We start from the raw sequence: 17,500 nt of genomic DNA on the forward strand, positions 1-17,500 counted from the left end.
AAAAAAAATGGACTCAATACAACATTTTGTAAAGTGGTTGGCATTAGGAAGGGCATCTGGCTGTAGAAACCATGCCAAAGCAGACTTTAAAGCATCCAATACACGTCAGTATGGATGCAGGGATGTAAAATGATGATGGTAAAGGGTAAAGACCCACCTTTCGGTCATGAATGACCATGGGCTTGCACCTAGAAAGTTCCCCACTAAGGCACAAGTCTGGGCAAAGTTGTTTATGGAAGACCAGCGGTCACCCATGCATACCAGCCTCCCCTCTCTATGCCACTGATGTTAGCGAAGGCAAAGGTAAAGGCCATGATACACTTTGGCATCAGTAACATAGCAACTTATTTCTACAGCTGAGTGGACTGGATCAAAGTGAAATAAAGTGTCTTGCTCAGGAACACAACACACAGTCCAGTTTGGGAATCGGACTCACTACCCCATGATTGTGAGCCTGACACTCTGGCCAATGAGCCATTTGTTTCATGAAAATGATCATGATGATGGTAATGATAATAGAATGCTCAAATGGTTAAGAGGTTTCCAGTGCAATCAAAAGGTTCTAGTTTCAATCCCAGTGTGTGGAATTTTGTGAGTGAAATTGAACAGATGGAAATTGTGGAAGACTTTAGGAGGAATTGTGCCTGTAATTCAAAGATGCAGACTTGTCACATGTGTCTTCTTGATTCTCAGACATGCAGATTCTCAGAATGCCAGATGTTTTTCAAAACCAAGCATCCTTGCTAGCCATTCACAGAAAGGCATTTCCTCTCGCGATATTTATTGTTTTCAAATTTTCAGGTCTTGTGCCTGTAGTAGAGAGGACACGCGCACATGCACACACACACACACACACACACACACACATATGCACGGACAAGCACATGCATACACATATACACACATACAAACACACAAACACACACACACACACACACACACATTTTTTGAACTCCCTTTCCATGCTGACGAAGGCGGTACAGGTTATCAAAGGTCAAACGAGTTCCTCTGTAGAATTACCTTCCTCCAAGATGGATTTGAGAACCACATCTTACTTCCATGTTCTATTTCTGGCACTCTCTCTGACTATATACCCATCCTTGGATCAGCCCCTTTCGTAGAGGTCCAGTCTTCAACTACACTCTATACATACATACATGCATGCATACATGCATACATACATACATAACATACATACATACATACATATAGATGCATACATATATATATATATATATATATATATATATACATATATATATATATATATATATATTATACATATATATATATGTATGTATATATATATGTATATGTATATATATATATATATATATATACACATACATATACATATACATATATATATATATATATATATATATATATATAGTGTGTGTGTGTGCATGTGTGTGTGTGCATGTATGTGTGTGTGTGTGAATGTATCTGTTTACCCTATTCTGTATCTGCCTCTCACAAGGCCCCTTGCCCTCATTTGCTCTTCTCTCTGTTTGTGCCAACATATGTATATAACCCTCAGTAGTGGACATATACCATTTTGGTAGCTTTAAGGTTAACTCTAGCCCTGTGGACAAATCTAATACCTTAGTATTGTGGCATAAAACTGACCCTGTGGCAGCTGGTTAAATTATCATGGTATGTTGTTAGGTTTTACATATGGTGTTATGGGGTAGGGTGAAGGTCACATGGTCTGATATTAGGTTTAAATATGTGTGGCGAAGGGTTAAGGTAATATGAACAGGTAGTAAGTTTAACACTGGCACTGCATAATGGAATGGTTAAAATGGTATAGTCTGAAATAGGGTTTAAATCTGACGGTAAAGATTAGAAATAAGATAATACGGTCCAGTATTAGGTTTAAACCTGACATGAAGAAATTTGGTTAACATAATATGGTGTTTGTATTATGGTTAAAGTTAATGTTGTAGTAGAGAGTTAATTGAGTTATGCTGTAGTAATATGGTTAAAGATGACATGGATAATAAGGTTTAAGTTAACATTATGGTAATGGGATTAATATGGTATTGTGTAGTATTATGGTTAAACATCACACAGAGGTATATAGTTAATGTTGTATGGTAGAATACCGGAGATTAAAGCTGATGCTGTGGGGAATAGGGTTAAACGTAACACTGTTTTATACTTTTAAAGTGTGTATGTGGAGGGACATTGTGATGAAATTTCAGGGTAGATACTCAGATGTCTTGTTATTTTACCCTTTATCTTTCAGTCAGGAGAGAAGGTAGGAGCCTGTAATTCTTCACAGGGCCTCCAAGACAAGCAAATGTAAAAGAGGCAATTATCCTCAAACTTGAGACCTGAATGTTTGGAACATTGTGGACTCTGCTAAAAGTTCTCATGATGCTAAATGGGGTTAAATCAAGGGAGAGATTAATTTATGGCAATTAGTTAACTTTCTAGCATTTGGGTAAAAGGCACCTGCTACACTCTGTGGAGTGGTTGGCATTAAAAGGGGCATCCACCCTTAGAAACCAAGCCAAAACAGATTGGAGCCTGGTGCAGATCTCCAGCTTACCATCTCCAGTCAAACTGTCTAATCCCATGCCAGTATGGGAAACAGACTTTAAATATTGATGATGATGATTTTGAATTAATAATGCATTATCTTGTAGCTTTGAAGTTTTGATGAAATGATTGTTTATATTCAGAAACAACATTGTAGGGTAGGTATGAGAGGTTGAATTTGGCTCAAATAAACAGGTAAATTTAGTATAGAGTTAGATAAAAAAAAAAAAAGACAATGCCTTACATGGTCATATTAACCCTTTTGACTCTAATCCTCCTGAGATCATTCCTAGTCCTATAATATGAACTTCCTGTTTTAAAGCAATGTAAAAGCCTTCCCTCAAAATTTCTTCTTAGCTCTTTTAATACCAACAACCTTGATTCCATCTTTAGTCCTACGATACAAACTTTCTGTTTTTAAGTGAACTAAATTAAAGCATTCCATCAAAATTTCATGCTAATTTATATACCATTTCCAATTACTAGTCTAATAATTACTAAGTTATTTTACTAAATTCTTTGTTATTTTAAAAATGAATTGAAAACATAAAAGTAGAGTCTATGCAATTTCTTTAACTATTTATCCCACTATATTTTATGAATTTGTGTATCAAAGTTTTCTGGTACAGTTAGTGTTTATATTTCTGTATTAACTGATTTCTGATTAACTGATTTCTGTATTAACCGATTTACAATGATTAGGGTGTGGGGTGTTGTGTTGATGGGGGTGTGGATGAGTGGAATTCATGATGTGTCTGCATGAGAATGGATAGTGTTTATATAATTTGGTATTTGCTCAAAGTGTTGTGCATTTGAATCTACTTACAATTTGATCTTATTCAAATTCAAATTTGAACATACTTCATATGTGGTGAAGTACTTTTAATTTTCCCACTGGTCTGGTAGGTTTTGGATTAAAAGTAGGACATAATTTTGACATATTTCTCCAAAGAATCACAAGATCACCTTAATTAAGTTTTTCTTTTTGTTGTTTATTGTCATTGTTTTTATGTGAAAGCTGAGTGATAGAGGAACAAAAAAAAAAAAGACAAAGGAAAAAAAGAGAACCAGTTCCCATTCTGAGTTTTAATAGATTCCAAAACAACAATTGAACTAAAGCTGACTTGAAAATTTCTCTATATGTCATTGAAAAGTTTAAAATAAAATTGGCGTGAATTCAATTTTCCAATCAATCGATTTTAGAATTAGGATGAAGAAACGTTTTAAAAACTGTTTATCAAAATTGAAACTATTTAATCACAGAAGAATGTGACATTTTAACACTTCTTCAAGTCAGCTCATCATTGGAGGAGATTTCATCAGCTAACTTCCATATGATGTTACTTAGTTTTCGTTTGTTATTTTATATCATAATAATTCTAGAAGTTAAAAAAAAAAAGGAAAGACAACCAAAAATCAACAGACATTGGAGAAAGCTGTCGCCAAAAAAAAAAAAAAAGAGAGAAAGAGAGTGAGAGAGAAAAGGAAATTGAAAAAAAAATGTTACAATAAAGAAAATGCATATCAAAAAGCAGAATAAAAAGATTAGTTTGATTGAAGCATCGGGCAACTAGTTCACAGACCACTTAGAACATTGGGAAACTGGGGAAATGGGCAAACCTGCTGGTATTGGGCGTGCGGAATGGATATATAGATGCCACGGGTAAGCGGGTCCAACCCTGCGTTTCCTATGCCCTAAAATTGGAAAGGAAATGCGGTCCACAGTAAAAATGAATTGCTTGAAAAATAAAGGGTCGACGAAATTTTTCTGTTGCTTTTTTGCATTTTGATTTTAATCTTTAAAACGTAAATTAAAGATGCTTTTTTTTTCGGACTTGATTAGATAGCTTCATTATTATCTTTTTTTTTTTGTTCTTGCTTGAGGACTAATTTGAAACACTAATTACAAAAATTAGTAGCAGAATTCATAAATATTCATAAAGACGCAAATATATGTCATAAAGATTTGCAATAAGTTAATAATATGAATTTGTGTATCAAATGAACTTTCACAATTACAAATACCAGTCAGTATGATTATTTATTATCCATTAACTAATGACAAATGCACATTCTTAATTTCCAATATATATATATATATATATGTAATAATAAAAGAATATGAATAGAAATATTGTTTACGTTATGTTATGAATGTTTCCATAAAATGGTTATTTATTTGCTCAATAATGTATTACATCATATTATTACATAACCAGACCATTTCATCAGGCATCTATGTGCAGTTGACAGGTATACTCAATTTATTAAATTTTTTAAATTTTACATGTGAGGAATTAGCCTGTGGTTATATCATGAAACTTATTTAATTCCAAACAAAATGTGGTTTTTTTGCAACAAAATCAGCTCAACTGAGTGTAAGGTGAACTTAAAGACAAAACAAACGTAACTAAACAATTTCTACTTATTCAAATATCTAGAACGTTCTTTGATCAACAAAATCATTTACAGTTACAGTAAATCATATATCTAAATAACAAATTAAAAAATAAAAATCTATGCATGTTTGTGTGTATGAATATGCATATGTATGTATCTATGTATGTAAGTGCGTATGTATGTATGTATAATATGCTTGTATGCAGATATGTATGCATGTGTGTATGTATGTATGTATGTATGTCAGTTCAATCTTAGTGCTACTGGTGACATGTTGGACAATCCTATCAGTCGCATGATTGAGCTGTCAGTGCCTAAACTAGTGACCCTGCTAAGCCTACTTGGTAAAGAGGATGCGTTTTGTTGGATATTCTCCAAGACACGAGAACAAATTCTGTCAAAGGAAGGATGCATTCACTAGAGTCAAATAACCATCCAACAGCTGGGAGTTATACATATATATAAGATGGGCTTCTTTCAGTTTCCGTCAACCAAATCCACTCACAAGGCTTTGGTTGGCCTGAGGCTTTAGTAGAAGACACTTGCCCAAGGGGGAACACAGCGGGATTGAACATGGAACCATTTGGTTGGAAAGCAAGCTTCTTACCACACAACCACACACACACATTTATGTACATCTATCTATCTACATGTATACATAAATATGTATGTAAAGATATATATATATATATATATACACATATACACATACATACATTATATATATATATATATATATATATATATATATATATATACATACACATATATATGAGGATATTATTGTTTATAATAATATCAGAGGCTTAGCATGTGTAAAAGACCCTAAAGGTAAAAATTATCAATTAATAATTAAGGGTACTAACAAGTGCTATGTTAGCGTGCTGGTACTTCATGTTAGTATTCTTCATTATTAATTTATATATATATATATATATATATATATATATATATATATATATATATATATATATATATATATATATATATATATATATGTATATATATAAATCAAACAATAAGCAACACGGATTTCAAAAGTGATTGCAGTACGCACGTTTCATGCTACTTCAATTTATTTAAGTAATGTGAGCATTACCTTAAATGCAATATGAAGAGCAATCTTCAGCTGCACGAAATTGTTTGATTTTAATCATCCATCCTTTTGGGATGTGATATTCGGGTGCCTTCGCATAAGTACCATATTCAAGCCTTGAATATATATATATATATATATATATATATATATACACACACACACATACACACACACACACACACACACACACACACACACACACACACACACACACACACACACACATGAAGAAATTATATATAAGAAGGGCGCATTTCTTATAAGACACCAGTTTTGCTGAACATAGCAGTTAAGCTGGCATCCTTTAAAAAAAGCGCCCTTGTTATATATAATTCCTTTTTGTATATATATCTAATAATTTTGCCTATGTGGTTTTAGCTTGCAGCCACAGACATTAATATCACTCATTAGTATTAATGTTCTTTATTTATTTATATATATATTATATACTTAGACTTATACTTAAACCTATTATTTTAGAAATATTACTATTCACAAAAAATAATGGGCAACAAACCAGTAATTCATTGGATATTTTTATCCATTAATGAGGCTATTTTACCTCTATTTCAACTTATATATATATATATATATATATATATATATACATGTTTATCTATCTGTCTATCTATCTATCTGTGTATACATACACACATACATACATACATAAATACATGTATGATATGTATTTGTGAGTATATTTATATATATATATATATACATATATATATATATATATCTATATATATATATATATATATATATATATATACGTGTGCATGTGTGTGTATGTACACATATACATATTCTTACATGCATACATTTACATATATATGTGGTTGTACACACATACATTCCTGTATACAGACATATATACTTATGTGTGCATACATATAAATCTCCATAATGTATATATATATTATGTATGTATATACATATACATACATATATATATATAGCCATACATGCATACATACACACATACATATAATGTTATTCAGATTTTGAAATAACCAATATGGTTTATATCATGACTATTAGTTGACCATCTATAAGAGCATTGTACAATATTAATAATCTACCTTCATTCTATGAATACCGAGATTGATGTTGAAGCTCATAGTTGTAGTGTAACCAGTAGTTAATTCACTATCTGAGCTGGGTTAGTAGATTCTAGTGTTTTGTAATGAGGCCTGTATCATCGGGAAAAGTGACTGCAGCATTTATACACCCATTCACACAAGCATGCACATATGTATGTATGTATGTGTGTATATATATACTACACTCTCTGAGTGGTTGGCGTTAGGAAGGGCATCCAGCTGTAGAAACTCTGCCGAATTAGATTGGAGCCTGGTGTTGCCATCCGGTTTCACCAGTCCTCAGTCAAATCGTCCAACCCATGGTAGCATGGAAAGCGGACGTTAAATGATGATGATGATGATGATGATGATGATATATATATATATATATATATATATATATATATGCACACACACACACACACATGTGTATATATATATATATGTATGTATGTATGTATGTATGTATGTACACATAAATATAGAGTAGTGGTACAACAAGGCACCAATATTTACTGGAAATAGCAGTTGATACTCTATATTTATACTTCTTTTATGGTGCTTTATTTTACTGGATAGTAATACATTCGTATTGCAATATTTTATATGTACACATATTTATATGAGTGTCTATCTTTCTACATGTATATCTATCTATTTATATAGCTGTATATGTAAATTTATATGTATACAAGGTGGTATCGAAAAGTTCCCAGACTAGTTCTGTAGCATGCCAACAGATGGCACTACATGGTTGTGTGTGCAGTGGGAGCTAGTAATGACCTTCATCAGGCTGTGTGCTGAGTGACGTTACTGTGTTTACTTCGCAAGTTCTTAAATTTGCATTTTTGTGATCATGTGTATCCTGTAGTTTGTGATTTTCTCATGGTCAAGAACAAAGAGCCAACGTGAAATTTTGTGTTAAACTTGGGAAGTCTGCTACAGAGACATTGTGCATGCTTTGACAAGTTTACCGTGACAAAACAATGGGTCATACGCAATGTTTTGAGTGGCATGGGTGCTTCAAAAGTGGAAGAATGTCTCTGGAAGATGATGAGCAATCTGGGAGACTCTGGAAATATGGTATTGTGCATTGAGAGTTCATCCCCCACAGCCAGACCCAGACCATAAATCGAGAATTCTGCTGTGACGTTTTGAAGTGTTTGGGTAGATCTGAGGATCATGAAGAACAGGATTCTTCAAGATGATGTCATCGAGCTCTTCTCACTTCTGAGTTTCTCACCAAAAACAACATGGCATTGCTCCTGCACCCACCTTATTCACCAGATTTAACACCTGCAGACTTCCATCTCTTCTCCAAGATGAAAATGCAGCTCAAAGGTCACTGTTTTAACACTGTCATTGAGATCCAAAGTGAATCGCAGAAGAACCTTGACTCGCTTATGGAAAATGACTTCCAAACTGGATTCCAAAAGTGGCAAGAACGCTGGGACCAGTGTATTGCTGTGCAAGGTGACTATTTTGAAGGAGATAAGTTTAAAACTTGGGTAAATAAGTTATTTTTTATTAAACAACTAGTTTGGGAAGCTTTTGATACCACCTCATATATATATATATATATATATATATATATATATAAAAATACACACACACACACATATATATGTATGTATGTACATATGTACATACATGTATGTATGTATCTCTGTGTGATTGTGTATGTATGTATGTATGAATGTACATATGTAAGCATATATGTATTTGTATATTCAAATCTCAAATATATATTTACAACTTGGTATATAAAATATTTCAAATATGGGACTCTTAAAATTCTTTTGATGCACAAATTCAAATTCATTAATTTAAAAATTTTTGATTAGAGCAATTTTCATTTGTTGATTTTTTTTCTCTCCAAAAATGTTAATAACAATCTTTAATTATTTTAAGGAAGCCATTGTTAATTCCTCAGATGCTAAGCAGTTTTTTAATTAATTACTTTCGAATAACTTTTTATAGTGAATAAATTTTTGAAAAATTGGAATAAATACACAGAAGACTGTATATTTATATATATATATATATATATATATATATTTTCTGTATATTTATCAGAGTTATAAATGTAATTCATGCAAATTTTTATGTCTATTTTTTCTTTCATTTCATTTTTTTCTTTAATATTTATGAAGACTGTAAGGTATGTAGAAAAAAAGCAGGTGTTGGATTGCAGAGGTTTGCAAGAGAGAGAAAGAGAAAGAAAGAAAGAGAGAAGGGGAGTGAGAGAGAGACGTTGACAGAAAGGACGAGAGAGAGAGAGAGAGAGAGAGAGAGAGGTTAATTGAGAGATAGAGAGAAGGATAGAGAATGGGAGGGAGAATGTGAGAGAGGAAAAGAAAGAAAAGGAAGACAGAGAGGGACAAAGGGAGAGACAGGAGGACAGAGAGGGACAAAGGGAGAGAGAGCAAGTGAAAAAAAGGAGTGAGAGGGAAGTAGAAAAAGAGAGAGGGTGACAGACAGAGTGAAAGAGAGAGAGGGTGAGAGAGAGAGAAGAAAACAGACAGAGAAAACAAGTGACACTGACAAATAGGGTGACTGAGAGAGAGAAAGAGAGAGAGAGAGAGGGAGAGAAAGAGAGAGAATAATTAAAAAGAAACTGAGGGTCAAGGAAATACAGAATAAAATAAAATACAGGAAAAATACAGACACAAAAACAAAAACTATTATTATTATTATTATTATTATTATTATTATTATAATAATTATTATTATTATTGTTATTATTGTTATTGTTATTATTATTATTATTATTATTATTATTATTGTTATTATTATTATTATTATCATTACATGATTTTTTTTTTCTCTATATTTTAATCCGATGTATGCTTGTCCATCATTGAATTAAATTTATAACCGAAAAATTTAAAACAACCACAGCGACAAGAATAAGAACAACAACTAAAATATGCCATTCCATACAGTTATTTGCAAATAAAATGGTATTTTGCAGTTAAAAACAACAACAACAACAATTACAATAATAATGATAATAATAATAATAATGATAATATTTTAAAAAAGGATTGACGTAACTTATTGTTCAACGAATAAAACATTTATACAATCAAATCGCGCTCTTCGTCCTGACTAATAATAATAATAATAATAATAATAATAATAGTAACAAAGATAATAATAATAATCCTTTCTACTACAGGCACAAGGTCTGAAATTTTAAGGGAAGGGGTTAGTTGATAACATTGAGTCTAGTGTTCGACTGGTGCTTATTTTACCAACCCCAAAAGGATGAAAGGCAAAATTGACCCTGGTGGAATTTGAACTCAGAATGTAGAGATGCTAACAATTCTCCCAGCTCACCACTTTAATGATCCTTTCTAGTGTAGGCACAAGGCCTGAAATTTGGTGGGAGGGAACTAGAGGAGACTACATCAACCCTAGTATTTCACTGGTACCTAATTTATTGACCCCCCAAAAGGATGAAGGGCAAAGTCGACCCCAGTGGAATTTGAACTCAGGATATCACAGCAGACAAAATACCGCTAAGCATTTTGCCTGGCGTGCTAACAACTCTGCCAGCTTGCTGTCTTAATGATCATAATAATCCGTTCTACTGGAAGCACAAGGCCTCAAATTTGGGGGAAGGGATTAAGTCGATTACATCGACCCCCAGTGCATAACTGGTACTTATTTAATCAACTCTGAAAGAATGAAAGGCAAAGTCGACCTTGGTGGAATTTGAACTCAGAACATTGACAAAATACTGTTAAGCATTTTGCCTAGTGTGCTAACAATTCTGCCAGCTCACCATCGAAATGATAATAATAATAATAATAATAATAATAATAATCATTTCTACTAAAGGCACAAGGCCTGAAATTTGGTAGGAGATGGAGGGGGGGGGGCTAGTTGCTTACATTGACCCCAGTGCAGAACTGGTACTTATTTCATTGATCATGGAAGGATGAAAGACAAAGTCACCCTCGGCGGAATTTGATCTCAACACGTAAAAATGGACAGAATTCCTCTGAGCATTTTGTCCAGTAATAATGATTTGGCCAGGTCATCACCTTCTTATTCATAATAATAATAATAATAATAATAATAATAATAATAGTCATAGGTGCCCTGGGAATGAAAAATGTGGAACCAGGTGCCCTGGGAATGATAGCAAAAGGGGATGATTGCTACCTAGCTCAGATACCAGGAAACCCAAAAATGGCTGAAGTTCAAAAGATAGTGCTCATGGGAACTGCCCATATCCTACATAAAATACTGTCTATGTGATCTCAAATTTTAAAACAAACACATAATTTTCTTCTGGTTTCTTAAACATTCTCTAGAACGACACTATGTACAAATCCAAAAATATGGTACCCTAGGCATAATACCTACATGAACTTCTAGCTTGTTGTCTCTGGGTGAGACTTGGAGCCAACTTGTACAAATGCAAAGCAAAAGTCAAACATAAAATAATAATAATAATAATAATAATAATAATAATAATAATAATAATAATAATAACAATAATAATAATAACAACAATAATAACAACAACAACAACAACAATAATAACGAGACCCTGTCAGATCCTTGACAGCCAGTTATTGTTCGTTCTCACAGAATTAACCAGAGCAAGCGAAATCAAGATCTCTGAGAAGCAAAATGGAAATAATAATAATAATTTGTAATAATAATGATTTCTTAGAGAGATACAATGTCTGAGATTTTGTGGAAGAGAAGGAGAAGAATATAATCCTATTAACACCTACCCCAGTATATGAATAGTATTCTATCTACTACAGAAAGATGAAAGACAAAATTGATATGAGCCTGGTGAGATTTGAACACAAGACACAAAGAGTTGTAAGTAAATGCAACAAAATATTTTTGTCTGACATCCTAATAAATTAACATAGTTTATGCTTTCACAATGGTTGATTATTTTGGTAGAAGGCCAATAGATTTGATGAGAAGTATTAGTTGATTACATTGCCCTTGCTAATTGATCAGTACTTTATTTCATCAACTCCAGAGGGATGACAAACAAACTTCAGCCTGGTAGGATTTGAATACAGAATGTCCTCTCTCTCTCTCTCTCTCTCTCTCTCTTATTCACTCACTCATCCTCTCACGCTTTCTCTCTCTTACTCTCTCTCTCTCTGGCTGGGTAACCATGGGTAACCATGGGTAACTATGTACCTCCTCTAGAGAAAGACATCCGTTTCTCTTTCTGTCTCTCTGTCTCACTATAATCTTTCATCACCTCCTCCAATGTCCCCTCTCCTCACAAAGATTCCTTTGGTGAAATTTGAATATAGAATATAAAAACAGATGAAATGCCACTAAAATTTTGTCTGGTGTGCTAATGATACTGTCACCTCACCACCTGAATAACAACAACAATAACAACAATAATGATTTCAAATTTTGGTACAAGGCCACCAATTTCAGGGTAGAGGCTGAGTCAATTGTATCAACTCCTAATCATTTCAATAAAAACAAATACTCGAATAATTATTTCATCCACAGATGTTATTTATTCACTCTTGAACAGTCCCTTCTTTAGGGGTTAAAGTAGATGCTATTCCAGGTCGACTTAATCACCTAAATCTATATTCTAATCGTCCTGGATTATATTTTGGACAATACTCTGAAATCTGTGGATTTGAAATCTGTACTCAACGGATATTTATTTTATCGACCCTGAAAAGATGAAAGACAGAGTCGACCTTGGTGGAATTTGAGCACAGGCAAAGTACCACTAAATGTCCTGCCTGGTGTGGTAAAGATTCTGCCAGCTTGCCTCCCTAACAACAACAACAACAATAATTATAATGACGGACTCTTCTGTCAAAGACAATGTATGAGTATTCAGCATTTTGATAAACAACCTGCACAAATGATTTCTTTATAGTGTTCGAATGTATGTACCGCATATTAGCTCACTCTGTCTCCATCAAATTTATGTTACCTGAATAGGTGCACAGTGTGCCACGTGTCAGGTGCCGAAGTGATTGCAAAGCAATGTGAGATGAAGTGTTTTGCTCAAGAACACAATGCACCACCAAGTCCAGGAACTGAAACCACGATCTTTTGATCATGAGTGCAACACCCTGATCACTAGGCCATGCATCCTCATCAATAATAATAATAATAATAATAATAATAATGATAATGATAATGATAATAATAATAATGATGATGATGATAATGATAATAATGATTATAATAATTTCTTTTATTAGCCCCAGGGACATAGATGAGGGGGGGGCATCACAAGGATACACAAATTGTGTGAAGATTTGCATAAAGGACGGGAAGAAGAAGAAGAAGAAGAAGAAGAAGGTGTGCTGACAGAACTGTCAGCATACCGGACAAAATGCTCAGTGATATTTCATCTGCCACCACATTCTGAGTTCAAGTTCTGCCAAGGTTGACTTTGCATTTCATCCTTCTGGGGGGGTCAATGAAATAAGTACCAGTGAAATACTGGGGTTAATATAATTGACTCCCTGCACCTCCTCAAACACTACTGGCCTTGTGCCAAAAAATTGAAACTATTATTATTAATATAAATATCACTATTATTAAATAAGACAGTGAGCTGGCAGAATCATTATCCCACTGTGCAATGTTCTGAGTTCAAATTCTGCTGAGGTCAACTCTGATTTCATCATTTTGGGGTTGATAAATTAAGTACCAGTGAAACACTGGGATTGATGTAATCAACTAGTCCCCTCCCCACAAATCTGAGGCCTTGTGCCTCCAGTAGAAAGGATTATCATTATTAATAATGTGGCAAGCAAGGCGGTGAGGCTGGCAGAATCATTAGCATGCTGGACAAAATGCTTAGTGGTATTTTGCCTGTCCTTACAGTCTGAGTTCAAATTCTGCTGAGGTTGACCTAGCCTTTCATCCTTTCGGGCCCCGATAAAATAAGTACCAGTTAAACACTGGGGTCAATGTAATTCACTCATCCCCACTTCTTCCAAGCTGCCCTTGTGGCAAAAATTTGAAATAATTATTAAGGCAACATGCTGGCAGAATAGGTTAGCATACCAGCCAAAATGCTTAACGGCATTTCATCTGCTTTTATGGTCTGAGTTCAAATTCCGCCGAAGTTGACTTTGCCTTTCATCCTTTTGGGGTCGATAAATTCAGTACCAGTGAAACACGGGGGTTAATGGAATCAACTTGACTCCTCCTCCAAAATTTCAGGCCTTGTGCCTATAGTAGAAACGGTTATTATTATTATTTTATTATCAGCGCAATTATGACAAAAGTTATTTAAAGCTCTTTTTTTTTTACATTTCTTTAGCCCTAGGTCAACCCTTATCTAGCAGAGTTATAATCAAAGGCATGCAATCCCTGATCATTCAATTCATTACTTTTTAAACATTGTATATATCAGACTCCATATATTCTTTTAGTAAACTTGGGTATAATATGAGGGAGATTTGGCTATAATATCTAACAGGTCAGGTTTTCATATTGGGTCATGTGAAGAATGAGAAAAGTGGTTGGGTTGGTGGGTAAGATGCTGGTCAGTTTACCTTCAAGTCATGAGTTCAAAATCAAATGCAGGCACAGTACGTCTTGAAGACAATATTTTAAGAATTCAAACTGTTCACACAAACACACACACACACATACACCCATACACATGCACACACACATCTTCTTTTAGTCTTTTACTTGCTTCAGTCATTTTGACTGCTGCCATGCTGGGGCACCACCTTTAGTCGAGCAAATTGACCCCAGGACTTCTTTTTGCAAACCTAGTTCTTATACTATCAATCTCTTTTTTGCCGAACCGCTAAGTCACGGGGACGTAAACACCTCAGCATTGGTTGTCAAGTGATGTTAGGGGACACACACAGACACAAACATATACACACATACATATATATATATGTATATATATATATGTATGTATGTATATATATATATATATATACATATGTATATATACATGTATATGTATATATACATAGATATATGTATATGTATACATATGAATATGTATATATACATATGTATATGTATATATATATATATATATATATATATATATATATATATATATATGTATATATATATGGTTTTTGATAAGCAATATAGATTTTTACAATTCTGTAAATAATAATAATAGTATTTGATAAGTTTAAAGGACTTATATGTCTCATAATTAGACTATTTTCTTTAGTCATTGTATGGTGAATGCTTATAAGCTTTAAACTTATAAAATTCTATCAATATATTATATATATATATATATATATATATATATATATATATATAAACATAAATATATGAGAGAGAGAGAGAGAGAGAGAGAGAGAGAGAGAAATTTAAATGGTGAAAATAACAGGCATGATTCTGTCTTATTAAAACCTCTTCAGCAAACCGTTTGTCTTTGTTCAGTTGATTTAAAGAACAAGACCCAAATTTCAATTAATTGATCTTATTAGAGTCATTCCCTTTACAGGGCTTTGATAGTAAACACACCAAGAAATATTTTTTTTACTAATTGCCCAGGAAATTATAGTTAATCAAAGTTTTTTCCACTCACACTATTCAACATGTGATAGCTTAGTGTAAACACACACACACACACACACACAATATTTATATGTTTATATATACACATACATAAATTTATGCATTTATATAAATACACGCACATTTATATATTCATACATACATATATATGTATACATGCATACACACAAACACACTTATATATATATGTATGTATGTATGTGTATATATGCCTATAAATACAAACATATGTGCGTATACGTATATAAATATGTATAAATGTGTATAGTTGTATGTATTTGTATATATGTGTGCATATATATATATATATATATATATATATATATATATATATATATATATAAGAACAAAATCAAACATTCATTTACAAGGTGTGTTTGATTTTGTTTATATACTGCAAGCTGCTTCTAATTCACACACACACATACATTTGTATCCATATGTGAACATGTTCACACACACACACACACATATATGTATGTACATATCGTATATATCTGTGTGTATATATATATATATATATATATATATATATATATGTGTATATACATATATATATATATATATATATATATATATATATATATATATATGTGTATATACATATATACACACACACACACACACACATAACACATAACATATATATTATAAACGCAGTTAATCTTAAATTAGAACAGTACGCAGCTAAGAAATTATTGAGAAATAATGAAATAAGGATAGGTTCAGCTAAAACTATTCTTGGCTTCATTTGTGAGTAGGTTATTTAGATAAGCGGACACTTAATTGGTACAAATCTATTGATCAGCCCGTTAGTGAGAAGTGACAGTCTGGCCAGAAAGATGACGAGCACATTACATACAACCACACTGAATACAAATGCATTACCTAAACAGTAGCAACTAATTTATGTTGTATATTAATTAGTGCTTATAATTTTGTATTATAATCTAAATAAATTAGTCATCAGTGATGGATGTGAACTTTTATGAACTTTGAAGAATTAATCTTTGCCTTTCTTTCTGTTGTTTTTTTTTTTGTTTGTTTTTTTTTGTTTTAGGGATGTGAGATTGACATGACTAACATTTAGCTTGGATATCTCTGCAGAAATTTCCTGTGGAACTTGGAAACTGGTTTGATAATTTTCAAGAGAATGAACTCTGATATTCATCCTGGGGTGGAGGTGGAAGGGGTGTCATATTGTTTAATGTCCATGTTCCTATGTTTGCAATGAGTTGGGTCTAATTTGTTGAGGCAGGTTTTCTAAATCTTGATGCCCTTCATATTGCCAATTTTCACTGATTTCCAAGCAAGGTAATATTTTCTCATGGACAGGGACAGACATGATTTTTTGTGGAAGCGTAGAAGTCTTTTAGCCACATATGGGGCACGATGACCCACTCAGCAAAGAGTTATTATTGTTGGAGACATATCCAGGTGTAGGAGGTTGATCTGGGATTTTTTGAAGAATTTTGTCTAAGTAACTTTTGAATTTTATGGGATCCATTTCCGTTTTGATGTATTTTGGTATGGTATTAAAGAGAGCTGGACCAGTTAAGGTAAAGTAGTTGTGACGTAATGTTGTTATATGTCCTGACTTCACAGGGGTCAAGTTTTGAGTGATATATAATGTGAGCATGTGACTGACCAGGCAATTAGATGTTGTTACACATTGCTGGTCACAATGCGCTTTTTGCATTGTTCTAACCTTCAAATTATGCCACCCTGCTCGCTAGGCGAACAGGCCAACATTCTCTCCAATTGAAAGGGGAACTGGAGCAACATGAAATGAAGTGTTTTGCTCAAGAACACAATGTGTGACTCA

At 33.1% G+C, this 17,500-nt stretch overlaps 1 protein-coding gene and 1 long non-coding RNA gene across 5 annotated transcripts in view; one reads left to right on the forward strand and one right to left on the reverse strand.

Moving 5' to 3' along the window:
- LOC106880106 (uncharacterized) overlaps positions 1–17,500 on the reverse strand; it is a 513,189-nt gene that overhangs the window by 105,341 nt on the left and 390,348 nt on the right. For 2 of the 4 annotated variants that reach the window (XM_089361133.1, XM_089361131.1), the window contains exon 8: positions 4,168–4,242. The exons of the other annotated variants lie outside the window; for them this stretch is intronic. In XM_089361133.1, the coding sequence (XP_089217259.1) occupies positions 4,168–4,242 (75 nt within the window). The remainder of the gene's footprint in view (positions 1–4,167; positions 4,243–17,500) is intronic. 4 annotated transcript variants of the gene reach the window in all.
- LOC149133106 (uncharacterized) overlaps positions 1–17,500 on the forward strand; it is a 129,888-nt gene that overhangs the window by 74,465 nt on the left and 37,923 nt on the right. The window lies entirely within an intron of this gene.

Source organism: Octopus bimaculoides, chromosome 12, assembly GCF_046866305.1.
Source record: "Octopus bimaculoides isolate indiv1 chromosome 12, ASM4686630v1, whole genome shotgun sequence".
Classification (NCBI taxonomy): Eukaryota; Metazoa; Mollusca; class Cephalopoda; order Octopoda; family Octopodidae; genus Octopus; species Octopus bimaculoides.